Source organism: Dysidea avara, chromosome 1 (assembly GCF_963678975.1).
Source record: "Dysidea avara chromosome 1, odDysAvar1.4, whole genome shotgun sequence".
In the NCBI taxonomy this organism is placed as follows: domain Eukaryota; kingdom Metazoa; phylum Porifera; class Demospongiae; order Dictyoceratida; family Dysideidae; genus Dysidea; species Dysidea avara.
In genome coordinates this window covers 33,547,043-33,566,491 of record NC_089272.1, presented here as the reverse complement: position 1 = coordinate 33,566,491, position 19,449 = coordinate 33,547,043, and the positions used below count along the sequence as shown (strand labels likewise).

The 19,449-nt window shown below is 34.5% G+C and overlaps 1 protein-coding gene across 2 annotated transcripts; it reads left to right on the top strand.

Moving 5' to 3' along the window:
* Positions 1-5,496: 5,496 nt before the first annotated feature.
* On the top strand, positions 5,497-11,588 carry LOC136262571 (hemicentin-1-like). 2 transcript variants are annotated; one of them, XM_066056915.1, is made up of 7 exons: positions 5,497-5,557; positions 6,370-6,693; positions 7,275-7,553; positions 9,293-9,559; positions 10,182-10,267; positions 10,396-10,766; positions 11,023-11,588. In XM_066056915.1, the coding sequence occupies exons 2-7, from the start codon at positions 6,600-6,602 to the stop codon at positions 11,417-11,419; spliced, it is 1,494 nt and encodes a 497-aa protein (XP_065912987.1). In that variant the 5' UTR covers positions 5,497-5,557; positions 6,370-6,599; the 3' UTR covers positions 11,420-11,588. The 2 variants fall into 2 exon arrangements, with proteins under 2 accessions (XP_065912987.1, XP_065912978.1); XM_066056906.1 differs by lacking the exon at positions 5,497-5,557 and adding an exon at positions 6,105-6,212 and having other exon boundaries at positions 11,023-11,587.
* Positions 11,589-19,449: the final 7,861 nt, after the last annotated feature.

Below are 19,449 nucleotides of genomic sequence, written 5' to 3'. Positions count from 1 at the left end.
GCCATTCTTTTACTTGTGGCATGCAAGTTTCCCACTAAGGACCTAGCAAATATACAATTTGACATTAATTCATCCAAAGATGCAATTCTCAATTTCATTGAGTCTGGTGATATTGTTCTGAAATTTGATGCTACAAAGCAAGGTCATTGTAAAACAATCAGGAACAAGATAAGGTTAATATGTGCATGTCACACTCCAAGGATTGAAGGATCTACATCTTCTGCTGTTTATGGAGAAATGCAAGAGGAATATAATGTATACGAATGTCTCAAGTGTAATACTGGGTATCATGCTCATTGCCTTGAGTATTACAATGTTTTGCTACCATCAAGAAAAACCGATTTTCTATGCATGCAATGCGGTATTCCAGATTCCCTACAATGGCATCATGATAGATATACCAACACTTGCACGTTGGATAATTTTCTGATGGTAATCTTACTTTATGCTAAACAAAATCCTGATTTTCTTTCAAAGCTTGGAGACAGTGAAATTGAAGACAACTTAAAGTCAAGTCTATTTCTAATGATGAATGGAAAATTAGAGGAAGGAAAGACCTCAGTTCTTGAATATTTTCATTCACAGCTAAACCTTGAATTGTTGCCATGCGGAAAAAAATATGACTTTTTTGGAAGTGAATATTCGAAATGTTTGTACCTTCTTTCCCATATTTGGAAATTGTCAATGCAGTTGACATGTAGTTCTCCACATTGCCCAAACAATAATCAGATAATCAGCAGATTTCCGTCTACGTACAGCTTTTCAAATCCAGTATCATTTGTTGAACAAATAAATCAGCAGTTTCCCCAGGTTGGGAGCAATTATGGCTATTGTGGAGCTGAGTTTCATTCTGATCCACCTCCTGATGCATTGTTTTCAATCACTGATCGTTTAAATGCTGATGATGATGATAGACATTCATTTTGTGAATGCCGGGGTATTCCAGTACTTCAAGCTATTGAATTTGCTAGGTCGAATCCTTGGCTGATTCCAATCAATATTGCTTCCCTATCTGGGCATGAAATCCTACAAGTACCACAGACCATAAGAATTTTTACAGCAACATACAGGCTGGGGGGAATTACTGTGAATTCATCCAACCACTTTTCAGCAATCATTCCATGGTTTAATAAACTGCTGTATTATGATGGCATTTCTTCTACCAAATTACGAAGATTGGTTCCTTTTAAGAAGTCCTTACTTTCCAAAAAAGTGGGATCATATGCATACTACTGCTTATAGATATGTTTCTGAATAACTATTTACTTTAAAAACCTTTTAGGCCATTACAATTAACAGGTTTGCTGACAGTTAGCTACTATATGACTGTATGTTGTGTAGTGTTTATAAATTGTTATGAAACTTTGACGACGCAAGTAGTTATACATATAGCACGTGATGTTCCTTGCATGCTGTTGCCAAGTTTAAGTGTTTATACAAAACCAGTAACATGGCCATCACTGGTGTGTTGCTATCACCACTGAAGTAAATTTTTGTTTCAAAGAAAAGCTATTCGTTTGTAATTTTCTTGCTGAATTAGATATATAATGAAGTTGTATAATCCGTAAGACTGATATTGCAGGACTTATCCAGCTATTTGTGTGTCTGAGATAGCAACACAGGTAATTTTTATTGTAAATTTCTTCACATAAATTGTGAGTGGATCTGCAAAAAGGGGTCTTATAGCCTTTCCAAATTTCCAAGTTTGACAATTAAGTCATAGCTCTTCATGTGTTTAGCCTATTGTCTTAAACTTACATCCAGGAATAGTGCTATGTTAGGAGTGTACAGTGACCAAATTGCAGGCTGGTACCATGCTCACATTCCCAAGTCAAGTTATAGATTGCCAAGTACGTGCAATTGGAAAGGCTATAAGACACCTTTTCGCAGATCCAGTCACAATTGCAGAGCTGACAGATACTGTTCAGGAATAGTGGTGAAGCTGCCTTCCTCAGTGGCACATTCGTATATTAGGTGAACTGTAACATTAGTGACTTTAGTTATTGCTACGTAATTTAAGGTCTTATCCTTTTGAGGGATATTGCAACATATTTCTTGTCCAATCATCAGGCTTCCTTCTGATATAGACTATTTAGTTACATCAGACTATTTAGTTACAGTTATATATTACCCATAAAATAAAGTAACTATAATAATATTACATATTATATTACTTTGTGTCCACAGCCTTAAGCTGTCACATGTGAAACTACCACCTTATCACATGACATGATTGCATTGTTGGACAATGTGCAAATCCTGGTTATATAGGTAAGAAGCTGGTTAATAAGTTTCATTCAGTAAGCTTCATTACTTCGTTATGGCTAGGCATTACTCAGTGGATTACTAACAAGATTAGTAACTTCGTTACTTGTAGTAATAATATTTCTTATATATATAGGCATTCCAGCCTGATTTTTAAATTTTGGAAAAATGGGCTTTTTATATGCTCAATGGATAGAGTATTGATTGCCGATCTCAGAAATATATAGTTTGTTGGGTTGAAATTAGCTACTTTGGCATGCACAGTGCTTAAAAACTGAAAAAAGGTACATTTTTCTCTAGGGCTCCCCATACAGTTTAAAGGGGAAAATGGCACAATTGACCATCTAGCAATCTGGACTATCTTGAAACTGCAGGTGCTTCTAGCTGCAAGTTTGTACATGTAATGAGAGTAACTTCAGAACTTATCGGATCTCAGCGATCTTTCTATGCTTTGTGGTGGACAAATATGTTTCACCTACTGCACACCTATACTACTGCTACTGCACACCTACTGCACACATATGTTTCACCTACTGGGGAATATACGGAGAATTTGTTTATTAAAAAAAACTTGGATACTGGAATGCCTAATATTAGATTCATTACAGTAACTATATTACTTAGGTAACGTGCTACATTTGTAAGTAAAGTAACATTACCTGTTTTTATAGCATATTTAGTTATATGTGACTGAATTTTGGAAAATCACCCATATGGGTGCACGTGAAATAATTAGAATTTCATGTTTAGTGGGTTGCTAATAAGAGTAGGACACAGTTTTAAAAATATTTCAAGAATTTTCTTGTAATTTAAGGTATTGAGAATGGCTTACAACCATTAACAAGTAGATTTGCACTATAAAGTTTGTTGTTTGATCATTAAATATTTTAGGTGTCGAATGCACCCATATGGGTGATTTTCCAAAATTCGGTCACATATTAGTTACCACAAAAGTAACTTACGTAACGCATTACATAAGTAACGCATTACTCAGTGTGTAACGAGATATATGCATTGCCTTAATGGGATATACACACTGGTAGCAGTGCATATATCTCGTTAACATTTTGAGTCAGTTATATATATGCACTGGCTTTTCTTTGATCTGAGGTGTGAAAGTGGTACATATATATTATATATATCATCCTCTGAAACTGGAATATCAGTTATTGGTGTTCCTTTAAATACATCAGGGAAGAAGGGAATATTATTCAGATCTTCCTGAGTGAATACACTTGAAAAATATTCATTAGCCTTGTCTAGGTTGGAAATAGCTTCACCACCGTCACTGGTCCTCAGAGTATCCACAGGTAGCCTATAGCTTTAAGTTTGGAGCTAACATATTTCCATAATGAGTTATAGGATTGCTATTTGCCAAACCTTCTTCATAGTTACCTTTCAGGTTTTGTTTCATCAAACTTTTGCATGCAAAGCACACTTCAGTTTTATAGCGTGCATATACAGGGGCGGATCTAGGATTTATAAAAGCGGGGGCTAACTTAAGGTACTAATCTTTTGGATGGAGATAGCTGGAACTAGGGGGTCTGGGGGCATGCCCCCCCCCAGGAAAAACTTTTGAAATATAGATGCTAAAATACTGCAATTTGGAGGCATTTCCACATAAAATGCATATTTCTGCCTGTAGATATTTTATATACTGCCTTTAGATGTATATGGCTCTCTGCAGGCTGCAGCATTTGAATTGCTAATGGAAAGGTTTGGGTAGGTTCAGACAACCACGCACATGATGCACCCTCTCACAATTGCATGGGCAATTGGAAACAGTGGAAATGGAAACCAGAAACGGAAAGTGGAAATGGAAATTGGAAATGGTCAAATCATCATACAATCGTACCCTGGAGTGAAACCCTTGTTTAGTGGTCACCTCTTAAAGACCACCTTCTTATAAAGACCACCTCCTTACAAAGACCACAATGTAATTAAATCTCAAAAAGATAGCTGACTTAAAAGACCATTTCATTTCAAACCACCCTCTTTACAAAGACCATGCACCTTTCATATAATAATAACGAAGATTCCAAGCATCTATTCCATGACATTATCAAGACAGCTAGGCTCTTACGGTCTGAGGGTAAAACCTCACTTAGTGTTACTTTTAAAGACCACCTCTGTATGAAGACTACTTCTATACAAAAACTACACTGTAATTAGGTTCTAAAGATAGGCAAGGCCACTTCATGATCATGTTTTATATATAAAGACCATGGTAATATTTGATAAACTTCAAACATGTATTTCATGACTCATAGAAAGAGGTTAATGTCATCTCCAATATTTTGGTGCACACTTCACTCAAGTCATCTACCATTATCGCTTAGTTTGTACCAGAAAATGTCAACTCCTTAACCCATGCAACAGAAATGTGGCTATAGTTACCAACAAAAAATGAGGTCTCATATCTCATAAAGAGATGATGACCTTAAGAGTATACTATTTTTTAGCTAATCTAGCTGTTTTGACAAGTTATGAAATAGATGCTTGGAACCTAGGTATTATTACAATGTGGAGAGGTGGTCTATGTAAAGAGGGTGGTCTTTTAATAGGTGACCATGAAGTGGGTCAGTATGCCTAAGTGGTCTTTGTAAGAAGGTGATCTTTAAAAGGTGGTCACTATACAACTGCGGTACATTTATATGACAATTTGACCATTTCCATTTCCAATTTCCATTTCCGGTTTCCATTTCCACTGTTTCCAATTGCCCCAATTGCATGCATGATAATGTTGAAACTGGAAATTTTGGATCATTTTGGCAGGATCAGGATCACTTTGGATCATTTCTCAGGATCAAATCTCAGGATCAAATCTCAGGATCAAAATCTCAGGATCAAATCTCAGGATCTTTGGATCAAATCTCAGGATCTTTGGATCAAATCTCAGGATCATTTTGGGATCATTTTGGCATCTGCCACAGGGGGTTATAAAATCCAGTTGGTGCAACAATCTCCGGCTAGTTAATCGCTGTTCATCGGAAGGAATCAGTTCCTTAGCTTCCTCCTTCGTTCCACTCTGAATTTGGTAGTTTCGGCAAGGGTTTTGCTGTGAGTGTTTCAATGAATAATTTTGAATTCTATAATGTTTCCAAACTTTAATTCACGTTTATCACATGACACTCTCAAAGGCCTGCGGCCTAGCTTGACAGTCTTGTACTGCCAAGCAATTTTTGTCCATTAATAATAATAATAATAATCACACAAAATTATGCGGTCAACCGCACAGTTTTAGATAGGCGTGGTTCCTCAGTTCTCTGAATACTATGATTCTTCGTTTCTGGTGAGCTATCGTAGAGTAAAATTGCTGTTGACAGTTACATGTATGGAGATTTTCTCTTCTCAAATCCAGTTAGCACTTAAAAGTTATTCTGCCAGTTTCACTAACACAGTACGCGTGATGCGCGACTGTGCTCGTTTCATCACGCACTTTATTTTTAGTTTAGTCTGCATTGGATACATTTTTGCCCTTTGCAAGATGAGTATCTCATTTTATTTTTAAATCGCTAATAGCTAGACTATATAGCTAGCTACAACTAACCATGAAGTTCATTTTTTTAGTAGTATAATTACTTGGAGTCCTCATACGTAGGTAGCTATCTGACAGTTCATCTGTACAACAATTGCAGCATTTCTATACTCAACACTCACTTTAGCAATCTACAGAATGCTGTGCACTACTGTACGTAATTATAGTAATTGTGCACGTAGCCGGCTACTATATACTATGTTCAAAACAATTCGTATGCATGCATGTATGCATCAGGTGTTCTTTAATTCCTCAGAATTTATATAAGTAGTCTATATATTTTGTGTATTAGCTAGTCGATCACTTATGTATTTAGCAGTAATATAGTATTTATAAAATTTATCCCTTATCATGTCAGAAATCTCTAGAGGATTACTATTATTCACTCAGTTAATAATAATTATGGCAGGTAGCTACCTGTATTGTTGTGAGGTCATTACTGTGATTGCTATGGCCCTTAGCTAACTGAATAACTCCACAATAGCAATTAATATTAACTCATGTGTTTACATTTCTGCTCATAATATTACAATACCTGATTCATTTACATGCACATGTACACTTAGGCTGTACTGCTTCTGAATCAAGGATAGCATCTCTGCCACATCAACGTTATGTGCTAGAAGGGAGCCAAGCTACTGTGAGATGTCAAAACAGAAGTGATGATGACACCACTTTCTATTCATACATAACAAATGCAGAGTGGTATAGAGACTATCGGAATGGGACTATTATTCAAATTGGAAATTCACAGACAGTGTATGCTGATAAACATACACTCAGATTTTCCTCAACCATGACTAATGCTGATGAAGGAGTGTATTATTGTTGTGTACCAGATGGTCCTTGTGGAAATAGCAGTTCAGCACATACGACTGTTCAACTATCAAGTATGTATGTATGAAGTTACGTAGTCGACAAACACACTTAGCTTCAGCGATGTATTGTTAGCTGATTCTGAAGTAAATGACTACAACAACAGGAGCTATTTCAAAGGTTTAATCTTCTCAATGCCCAAAAATTCATTATGGAAATTAACTGATAATGGCCTAAAGTTTTACTAAAAAGTGATTAATAGTGCTATTTACATACAATTGTTTGCTACTGTAGATCAATGATGCTCTGAAGTTCCTAGCAACGTACTCTTTATTAGATGGTACACATACTGTACATACACACGTACTGTATACTGTACAATAGGGCAGCATCATGATGGTCCCACTTGAAATTATATGGTGCACTTAAGTATAGGATGACATGCAGTAGATGCATGTACACTGATTGTATATCAACACTGTTAATGATTTTGAAATGTGTACCAATTTACTCTTGTATAATAGTAATATCATTCTTGTAATATAGTACACCAAAGCACTGTACATATATTATATATACTTTGTTTCATACAAAACTCCTTTACTGTACTAACCGTTTCATGTTACCCTGTTATGTACTTTTCATTAATTCACAGCTCCACCTGTGCTATCAGCAATTACTTCTACACAAATATCAACAGCTGGATCAAATGTTACACTGAGTTGTAACATCTCTAATAAAGGGACACCACCAGCATTATTAACGTGGAGAAGAAATGGTCAAGATTTAAGTGATGGTGGCATAGTGTCAGTGGATGAGACTTTTATGACACTGACTCTAGTTAATGTGACACTGGAGAGTGCTGGTGTTTATGTTTGTGCCGCTACAAGTGTGCTATCATATCGGAGTGATGCTGTGGAATTATTTGTAAAAGGTAACACATTTCTTCTGACTTACTGTAACAATTAGGCTAATGAACACCATTTTACATTAAGGCTATCACCTTATCAAGTACCCAACAATTAGTTTAGACACTTGAAGTATTAACCATTAGCTAGCATATTAAGAAGAATGATTGTGCCAAGATCATACATCATGCCCAAAATTTGGCATACTCTAATAAAACAGCCAATAACCATAACAATGTAGTCGTCAGGTAGTACAGTATGTCCAGTGACTCTTGTATTACATAGATCAAATTGAAATTAGACTGGCAATTCAACAGTGTCATTATTTCTGCTTTAAAACAGACAAAACTATTATTCAACAAATTCAAGTAATCATGTAGATCAAGGAAAATAATGTGCATAATAGCAGGGGCGTACCGAGGGGGTTTCCAGGGGTTTCAGGAAACCCCTTTGGATTTTACACACCACTTGCAACATTAAGAAATTGAAACTTCAGGTTTCCAGAATTTGGAACCTATCATGTAACAGGACACATTATAAACTTTTATCTTAGTTAAATAATAGTTTGAACATGATAGCAACACTTATAGCATTGTTCTGAATTATGATTTTGGTGAAAAGATCGAGATACTCTAATAGAACAGTCAGGTTATATAAACTACTCTAATATAACAGTCACTTAGCTGTAGTGGAAACCCCTTTCAAAATTCCTCCGCACGCCCCTGAATAGGTAGAATTTTTTAGCACTGCAGCATACTATAAGAGGTAACTTAAAAGTTTAATAGATTCTATAACTTTAACATATGTTATGTATACAGTAGTAGTTAGTACCTTAGCCATAGTACTGTCATCTCTTAGAAGTTACCTTTATTCATTATCTTACTAGGAACCTGCAGGAAGGCTAAGCCTGCAAACTATGTATTTTCTTTTATGTAAAAGGCAAAATATTATCTTACATCTAGTTTGATTCCATGTTGCATAACAGATGGATCATCAGCTTACGAATTATTAGTCTCTACATGTTATGTGAAATTTTAATTTCATGATTTTTTAATTTGTGTTGCTATGATCTATGCATAGTGTTAATAAGTTGCTTTTATATTAGCCAGTTTTATTTATCTGAGAAAGCGCCACTTTATGGTACTGTTAAGACCTGACTTGATCTAGTATGCCAGCTTATACTAGTGCCTAGCAGATAAGCATAAATGTACAGTATCTTAACATAAAGCATTGGATTATTATTATAACAGGAAACTTTCAGACATAGAAAGAAGAATCTTATCATAAATGATGATTTTATTTATATTCCACTATTTTAATTTATGGTATAAACTGTACATATATTTCAATAAAATTGTCCTCTTAAATTTTGTATACAGTAATGACTTACATGAGAACCACAGAAAAATCCTACCAGTGTGGGATGATGTAATGACAAAATTACGAATTTGTGATTAAGTTTTTGATAGGTTTACTGTTATTAGAACATGGGTGTGACATATCCTTAACATATGCAACCACAAGTTTATATGGCACATTTATGTGGAATCCATTACATTACATTACATCAGGAACAATTTGTATACAGATTTCTCAGTGGTTCTATGAGTCTTAGAATTGTGTACACTGGCGCCACTCCCCTTCTGCATTCATGGTACTTCAAAGAATATCCCCAACATTTACATGAAGTAATTTGTCCATTGTTATGCATCTGCAGATTTTGCAGAATTAATTTACTGTACACATTTTACATATTCTCTTGTAGCTGCCCCACAATGGAGCACTATTACTATCACAGTATCACATGGAGCTGATGTTATTCTACCATGTGTGACAAATATTACATCACTGACAAACTACACTTGGGAACAAATATCCACACAGTTGATCATTATTGATGACACATCAAACAACACATTCAGCAATGGATCATTATTGTTAACCAACGTGCAAAATTCTGAGACGTACAAATGTACAGCAATTGGTGATTCAGAACAGGGAATTACCATACAATTTGTCAAGCTGGTCATACGTAAGTTGGTATTGTTTTTTGTTACTATGTTTAGTAGATATAAAAATGCAGTGTAGGAAGATCATTGTTTCTTGGAACATAATACAATAAACAATTCCCTATTAGAGCATTGTTATGTTTGGTGGTGCAATGTACATATTCACCGATTCACTGAATTAATTCATGATCATGTGGCATCTTATTTTACTTCTTAGGATAGTGCACTGTACCACAAGCTTCTTGTTCCGAAAATTCTTATAATAATTATCACTAAAATACAATGAGTAAAAAATTCTGTGTCTATTATATGTATGTAAACATAGTCATGTGACTAAGTCTATGGTAGATAGCCTGGTACCTCCTACACATGTACACATACAGTACTTGCATAATATCCCAATACTCTAAGATGATGGTGGCAGTTTACCATCCTGCCACATTTAGTTCAGAATTTTTAGTGATATTTAAATGGTGTAGTCATTAAACCAGTGATGTGTTTACCATAGCTGCACAAAACTATGTATGGTATGTACATTGGACACATGTATATATGGGTGAATTGTACATGCATGTACGTATATAGTGGCTGTACATGTATAGTATATTATAACTGTTGCCACATACATAATTTGCATCAACATAGAAATGGATCACAATTCAACAAATACACAAAGTCAAGTGATTTATTTGCGAAGTAAGAATGCAAGATCATCCTGCCATGATAATGAGGTATGTATGTAGCTACATGTATAATACTGTAGGTGTACAATCTATTGCACACAGCCTATCACAGAAACTCGTAGACTAGATATCTATACTATTAATCATATCACAACATTAATATTTTCGCACTGTAGTTTGAGGACTATTTGATGGTGATATTACAGAGATTCTTATATGAAACATGTAACTGCACTGACTTTGAGGTTTTAGTTAACTGTAATGACACTGGAGGATCTAATACTGTTTATAGTGTTCAGTTTGTTGGTCCAATGGCAGGTGATCTCCTAAAGTTATGGTTGACAATGGAAAGAAACAGTGATGATGAAATTGAGTTAGGTGTAGCCACCTTTACTTTGTGCAACCAAACTTGTGTGAATAATAAAGTAATGCCAGGAAGTAGTGATAGTTCCTTACAATTAATTCCAACTGGAATTATATTAATTATACTATGTATAATGATTGCTATAACCTTGTTGATGGTTTGTGCATTCTTCTGTTACTACAAGTAAGATACTGTATAACTACACTATGTAGCCTGTAACTTAGACCTTGTGCATTTAAGCAGAAATTTATTTCAAAGTGTTTCAGAGTGCTTTCACACTATTTCATTTTTGAAGCTTTTGTGTTTGTGTTTGTGCTTAGAAACTTTGAAAGTGTTTCAAACATTGAGCTAACTGTGTGCCTCATGTCACTTGGATTGCCTAGTACATATTACCTATTTGTGGATATTACAATGCGAGTATTATAATTTACATTTCCAGGTGTAGTCATAAGACAAAAAATTATGATATTGAAAAAAGAATGAGAACAAGTGTCAGTACAAGCTCCGAGGGTGGATTAATGGCTGTACCCCCAGCCAATTATGATAAACTAAACCACATCAAGTACTCCATGGAATCTTCAATGAGAGAATGCAATGTTTTACATGAAACGGACAATCAAATTCATCCCATTAATCAGGAAGCCTATTCCACCAGTAAGCCAACAGTTAAGCAGATGAAAAATGGGAAAGGTTTTGTCAGAAATAAAGACCTCACAGCTATCATAAATGTTATTTCAGACAATAATGTAATAAATGGTTCCATCGTTACTCCATCCACAACACATCCATTATATTATGATGTAGATTTACCTTGTAGTAATGCTGATCAAACATAATTATATATTAAGTGCATAGCTATGACTATTACTGTACATCACACTAATTAAGCTACAGTCTGTATTTATTTGATTGTGTATATTTAAATACTATACTTTTAAGTGTAATAATGACTATACCATACATAAGTACAATTCATGTCTGCATTGTGTATGCTATGGGTTAAGTAATTTATAAAGAAACATGTGAGAAAATTGATTGTACAATTTGGTAGTGAAGAAATCTCTCCACATCTCTGCTAATATTCTCCCATGAATATTGTTATACTACTGTAGTTTCTATAGTTACACATCCAAACATTGTGGTTATTGATATGTCCATTTATGTTTTACTGTGAAAAGCCAAATTATGACAAAAAAACCACAACACTTTAATTAATTGTTTCCATGAAATATATAGAACTCATGTGACACCTAACACTAATTTGAGTTTGAATTCTTTGAGTATAAGAACATTTAACACATTGCTTGATTGCATTTAGGTACTCATCCTCTACATTCTGAATTGTCACTGGATTTGTGAAAAGGGGTCCCATACATCCAACTTTACATACCTGAATACTGTACCTGTTCATAACTTCATTTTAAAGAAATACGCCTAAAATGTGTATATCAATTAGTGGTTAAATGCTCACCTTTGTAAACTAATTAAGATCTTATCTGTAGTTACATTTACAAAATTTATTTATTTATTAAAGCTTTACAGCACAAGTGCTTAAGGTCTGTAGGACACCTGGTCCTACAGCCTGCTCAAAGACATTAGATACTAAGGCATGTACAATAGCTACTTAAAGTGTGTTTGAAAAGGAGAAAAAATCCATGACTGGACCTGGGTGGCCTCAAACCTGCAGCCATCCGATTTACGCTCAAACGCTTACAGGGGTCTACCAGGCGGTCAGGATGTTTTCTCCTTGATATTTTCATGTAATTATATCCATAGGAATTAGGTGAAAGACTCCTTTTCACAAATCTCATCATTATTATTGTTTACATGCAGTATATGTATTATCACACTGTTCAGTGTTATTGTGTTGTTAGATGCTTTAAAAAGGAAAAATTACTGTGATACAAAAGTTGAAATGATTTGATAGGTGATAAACCCTATACCATGAAATACCACAACTTTCACTATGGTGTTCCATATAGTCTTCAATACACAGTAAATCACATCACAACCAAATACTATGCTACCATGAAAAACCAATCTCACCAACTTGAACAATTCTTTGAAATAACTAACTAATTGGCTGAGATGGTAGGATTGATATTAATAGACAACAACAGCTACTCTGAAATGCCACAAGTGTAACAGCAATGCATAATAAGTGAATAGGGTGTTTCCATTATTCATTTTTGCCTTTATACTGTACATGCATAATACGCTATCGTCATTTTTAATTTTTATTGGTTCTCTGATATTATTAACACTTTAAAAAGTTAACAACACTACATTAATTGGCAATGGTAATCCCTCAATGCAGAAGAAGTTTCAAATATATAACAAGTACTGTGACTCCTTTGGTGCATGCCTAAATAGCATGTTGCTATACCTAAATGAAATTTTTAGATTTAGATTTTAACTCTTTGTAGTGACATGTTTTGGCCTTCTCACAGGTTCGTAGTGAGATCACTCATGATTATGGTAGATTACAGTTTGTTTTCTTCTCTGAGCTGCTTCAATCTATGCGCAAAATATGTTTAAAAAGATGACCTACATATTTTGCTTAATAGCCAACTGCAATATACATACTAGTTAAATAGACATTGTTATGTTACAATTATTATAGAGGATTACCTCTCACACTATCAAAAACATCAAAGCTGTATGAATACTGTACGGTATGTTAGTACTATATTACAGAGCCACAAGACTATGTACATAGTTTAGACATTCAGTAATTATCACCTTATGATTTGTATTTATAATAGCCCATACCATGCATGCATTGAATGTACAACTGAAAATTTCTGCATTACAGTACAAGTTAGGCATATTCTATTATACTGGATCTTGCATAGGCAAATTCTCTTCAGATGCAGTATAAATATTGTGTTGTGTGTACATACAATTCTCAGGACCATAGAACTAAACTACATCAGATCTCACAACAAAGAATGAATGAGTACATTCATGTGTCTAACCTCACAATCACCATTTTTGTTGTTATGTAAATTCAGTAGCTCTGAGAAACGAGACTACTATAAGAACTAGATAACATCTGAGAACTACATGTACTGTTTAGTTATAATACATGAAAGATTGAAACATTTTTACAAATGAACACAACTATATACCTGATCATCATTTTAATAAGCTTCTCTACAATGAAACGCTAATTGCTGTCACAGCTTTTTGTACAGAGTAGCATTATTCTGACATATGTATGTACGCATCAGCATAATGTAATTATGGCAATTGGAAACTTCACCTGTGCAGTGTATCATAAAGTATATAACACACTACCGTAACACTGTGTGTAATTGGTTAGCCAAATAGTATAATTCTGAAGTTGTAATAACTTACGAAAGTTGTGCATTAGGCCCAGATCTACATAGCCAGCACTTCACAAAAAAAATAAAAGGTGCACATATTTTATACAAGTAAATAGCTAATTTAGTTCTAAAAATCAAAGCTTGTGTAGAAGTTTAACTGTTTCCAAGCTCAGTTATGACTCTTATGTCACAGTACACAGTAGATGACTATCTCTTTTCTCACCAGCATTTGCAACTTTAGTGCATCATTATCATCAGCCATTGGATTAACATACTGAATTAGTTCATCCATGACATTCCAGCTGAATATAGAGCCTCAAAATCATGCGACACATTTCATAAACCTTACAATACAGTGCATCTTATTTATTGCTGTGTGCGATACAATCAAGAGGTAAAATACAGGAACATATGAGAAAATGAAATAATTATGTAGCTTTACAAAAGTGACAAAATAATTACTGTTTAATTAATGTGTATGAATCCTTAAAAACACTTGATTATGTATGCAGATGACTGATCAACTATTATAGCATTTTCTGATAGCAAGAGCCCCACAATTGGCTGTATATAATAGGCAAACCAATTTCAATCTCACCATAATTTGTACATACATGCCTTTGAGGATTTAATGTCACTAAAAGTTGTACAAAAGGAAGCTTAGTAACACATATGTGATTGATCAGTTGAGGTACAGTGTCTTTTTTACTGCATGTAGTTACACAGCCTCATACAGAGACATATGGAAATCAGATAAAATACAGTTGTTTACCCCCTCCATCAATTATTGGGTTGTATACACACTACCATGAAATACCATAGTATCATTATGAAACCATAACTCTACTGAAAAAAATTACCTTGAAAAACCAAGCTTTGAAACTCAATAAATTATTCCAACATTGAAAACCATTATTGTAACAGCAAAGGACATTGATGAATAGAATACAGTATTTCACTGAAATCATGTACTGTAACTACGTAGTTTGATTGTAAAGATTTCTCTGAATTTGGCTGAAATCATTATTATAACAACATTATAAATGTATGTTGTAGTCTGCACTGCATAATGATCTTATGATTACATACAGTAGCTACAAAAAAAAAAAATTGCATACTTTAAAAGTAGATATGAGGTGTGTGTGAATTATGCTGGCATAATTAGTGCAAACCTATCTATCAATCATGAATCTCATGCGCAGTCATGTGTATTATAGCTATACAGATTCTGATCAAATATTTTATGCAAGTGACCATTAATTTTATCCTGCTAATAAAGTTCTCAGCCTACAAGTGGTTAACATGTAAAGATGGTGCATAGCAGGTCTTGATCTCTCACCAGCACTCTTCACTTGTAACTGTACAGCCCATTCAGTTTCTTTGTCAAAGCCATGCACATGCACCTCAATGGATACTGTATATAGCCTAACTGCATAATTGTGATAAGCAATAGATCAGCTACTGTAGCTACATGTACATTATCCCTATATGACAACACAATTCACTCCAACATCTACAGTAAGTAGCTACAGTCACACAAGTCCGTAATGCATTATTTATGTGTGTTTAATGACTTAATTATTACTAATTTCTTTAATTCAATGCATTGCATAATTCACAATTCGATTTAACTCAATTCTTATTCAAGTCCATTTCTGACAATAAATTAAATATTCATCAGGACAGTTGATATGGCTATCCAATGATTTGCTTTTCTTAATCAGAGATGATTATACTGTACCGTAATTCACTTTATTTTCGTACAAAAAGTTTTTGTGATAAAAATTTTTGTGTATAAATATTTTCATATGATTTACGTGAATGACTGCTCTATTACAATAGTTCGATCTTGTATAAAAATTTTTGTGTAAGAAATTTTAATAACACAAATTACAAGTAAAATGATAACTAAATACAAAATTAACTCTACTACAGTCACTGCTTGAAGTATCTTAGTTTACTACAGTGGTATATCCCCAGTATATGGAACAGTTAATTGTTTGTTATTTTAGTAGTTTTTCAGTAAACCCACATTCACTGATGTTTTACTGAAAGTTTAAAACTTAGTAAAATAATTATGTTCCATATACTTAAGTTTACTGACACTTTACAATCAGTATAACTACAGTAAGGCATCTTAACAAATAAGTAAACTAAGAACCTTCAAGCAGTGAGTACAACTACTACTACTACTAAATAAGGGTAAAGGAGATTGTCATCATCAGACCCTCTGTAGAGTCCAATATCTAAGGATCATCCTTGCAATTTAAGTCCATAAGGCCACAGACAGTTGTTGGAGGAGATTCTTTCATGCTAACTTGGGAGGAGCACTACTACGGGGGTGGTTCAGCCAGCAATGGTGTTTAAGGATCTCAAAGCAAATGGGGTCCAGACTCCAAAAGTTTCCACTACTACGGGAATAAAAAACAGCTCCCACCTTCATTTTAGCTGCCAGATGTTTTCATCCTTGGTCAACTCTCCAGCTGCAGCAGCCACCCCAGCACAGGAAGTAGAAGAGGAAATATAAGCAGGCTGAGTGGTACTGCGTATGGAGACATCAAAATAGGCAGAGCGACCATTCTGGAAGTCAGGGTGGAAGATATCACCAGGACGTAAGCCATTATTATAAGAAGCACACTGCTCTTTGAGAACGCCAGGGTGATCTTGTGATACAGCATTATAAAGGATGTTGACCAGGGAATCATGACGATAGATTCTCATTGGACCATGAGAACAGCCTAACAAATGATTGCCAAAGCAATCTATGGGAGAGAGGCAAGTACAAAGTGGAGAATGAGGAAATAAAGCAACTCCTAACCACAGACGTAGGCCCACAACAAATTCAGGTCCAGGGATGGCTAATCCAAGACAGGCTCGAGGAGTAGCCTTAATCAACTGCTACTAAGAAATTTTCATACAAATTTTACATACGAACATTATTTTACAATGAAAAAATATCAAACAATGGTACAAGTTAATTGATACTATGGCTAGTGATGCTACAATAGTGATGTTTCTGAGTGGTGATACTCTATGATGATCACTATATTCATGCAACCTGCACAAAAATGGTTGCTACATTTTACATAAATTTTACTCTATAGGGAAGCTACAGTAGCTACACATGTATGTGAGCGGAGAAAGACATGAACGTAGGGTAAATTTTACTGAAATTTGGTGGGTGCATGTGGTACAGTTCCAAATGTGGAGAGTAGCTATAATGTAGAATTAATATGATGTCCTATTGAGAAGGAATCATGAAATTAATTTTCTTTCTTCCAATCAGTATACCCAGTGTGGTATGCTGGCTTTCTTGGCTACACAACACGCAACGCAGTTTCTTGATAAATTGCTTAGGACACCACACAAGTTGCACTTTGACAGTTGAGTACGAGTTGCCTTCTTTACACAGAAGCAGGGTAGGGCATGAATGGGCATTGCAATGTAGCAGTTATATATATATATTAGCAGTCACATTCTGTCCTTGTATGGGATCTATATTTTAATCATGATCAGTTTTACGTAACAAATTAAAAACCAGCAAAAATGTTTCTATATAGCTGTCCACCAATTGTCTACTCTCTAGTAGTATGTACCATGATATGCCAGGTGAGCTTTACAGAGAAGTTCCTTTGGAAAAGTGCCAGAATCAGAGGAGAATGGAATCATGCAATCGAAATCTATAACCCAGGAGCACGACCAGCAAAACAGCAACATATACTATGGAATATTTCTTAATCTAGCTATATAGGGTCTTCTTGAAATCTATCTTATGGTAACAATTAATTCATGTTCTGTGTTGATTTTAAAGTGTGAAATAAAATGTAGTGACTCTGAGTAGAAGCCTATTAGAATGTGGCACTAATACTTACCTAGACACTCCAGTTAACCCTCCAGCACTGGAATAGGGTGGTGAAGGACATGCCAGTTTGATTGTGTTGACAATATTTCAGCAGTTAGCAATAACTTCTTGCAATTGTTGTGGATAACTAATTAGCTAACATGATTAGCTGCGAGTCTCTTAGAACTAAGAGAATTGTGGTGGAGTCTCTTCATGAATAAGAAATTTCTAACTTCAAAGCATTGCTAACATACCATTTTCTAATAGCAGTATCAATTTAACTACATAAGGAAAAATGCTGATAAGGATAGAGATACTCTAATAGAGTGGTCAGATGTGATCTAATAGAGCAGTCAAAAGTACTCTAACAGAACATTCAGAATGGGTTTTATTAATTTCCAGACTATCTTGAACATTAAAATTTAATTTTGATTTTTTAACACTGGAAAATTTGAATTCAGATCATGACAATACTCCTGACCAGCCATATTAAAACCATGGACTTGAAGGGAACTAAGCAACCAAGCATTATAATATTGAAGATGGCATATGTATATTAAAATTTGTATTATCTAGAGTAGTAAATTTTGAAGCATTTGATGTTCAAAATCTGTCAGCGGCTGGGGGCTGTGCCCCCAGAAACTCTGGAAACCACAGTGGAAAAATCTTGGATACTCCCCTGCACATGGTAGACACTTTGGAAGAATAAATATGTACAAAATGATGACATGATAAGTACCCTTGCAATCTTGATTTTAAGGATCATTACTATTGCCTGTACTGTATTTATTATTTGGCTAAAATTCCTAAAAATTCTGAAGAAACAAACACTGCTGGAAGGTTCTTAGTTTACTAATTTGTTAAGCTGCTTTACTGTGGTTGTATCCAGTTATACTGATAGTAAAATGTCAGTAATTTTAAGTATATGGAACATAATTGTTTTACTAAGTTTTAAACTTTAAACACTCAGTAAAACATCAGTGAATGTAGGTTTACTGAAAAACTACTAAAATATAGGGACCTGCCGATTATGCTGGCATAATTATGAGCATAATAGGTGTCTGAAAGCATTGAGCATAATGCTAGCATAATAGGTAGAATATTTGTGTAATAGTATGAATTCTTGCTTATCAAAATAGTTATCACAAAAAGATCGATATACTCTAATAGAGCAGTCAGTAACTCTAATAGAACAATCATATAACTGACTGTTCTATTAGAGTATATCGATCTTTTCTGTGATATACATTTGGACAAGCAAGTTTGTGCTTCAGCCACTTATTATTTATCAATAAATTGGAAATTATTACTAGAGCATGGGAACTGAAGCATAAATAATTGGGCATAATTTGAGCATAATGGGTAAGTATTGAGCATATATTTAACCATAATAGGTAAATTTTTGAGCAGTGCAGCATAGCATAATAGGTAAAATTATGAGCATAATCGGCGGGTCCCTACTAAAATAACAAATAATTAACTGTTCCATATACTGGGGATATACCACTCTAGTAAACAAAGAAATTTCAAGCAGTGAAAATACAAGAGTAAGAAAGTGGTGGATGTACTGTACATGTAACTGTGTATATACACAGCCTCTCACAAAGATTAGCTATCTCCATTTTGTGAGACAACAGTATGAATTGGTTTGCTCTTCTTGTTATTAATGCATAACAATTTTTGTAACTTGTTGAAA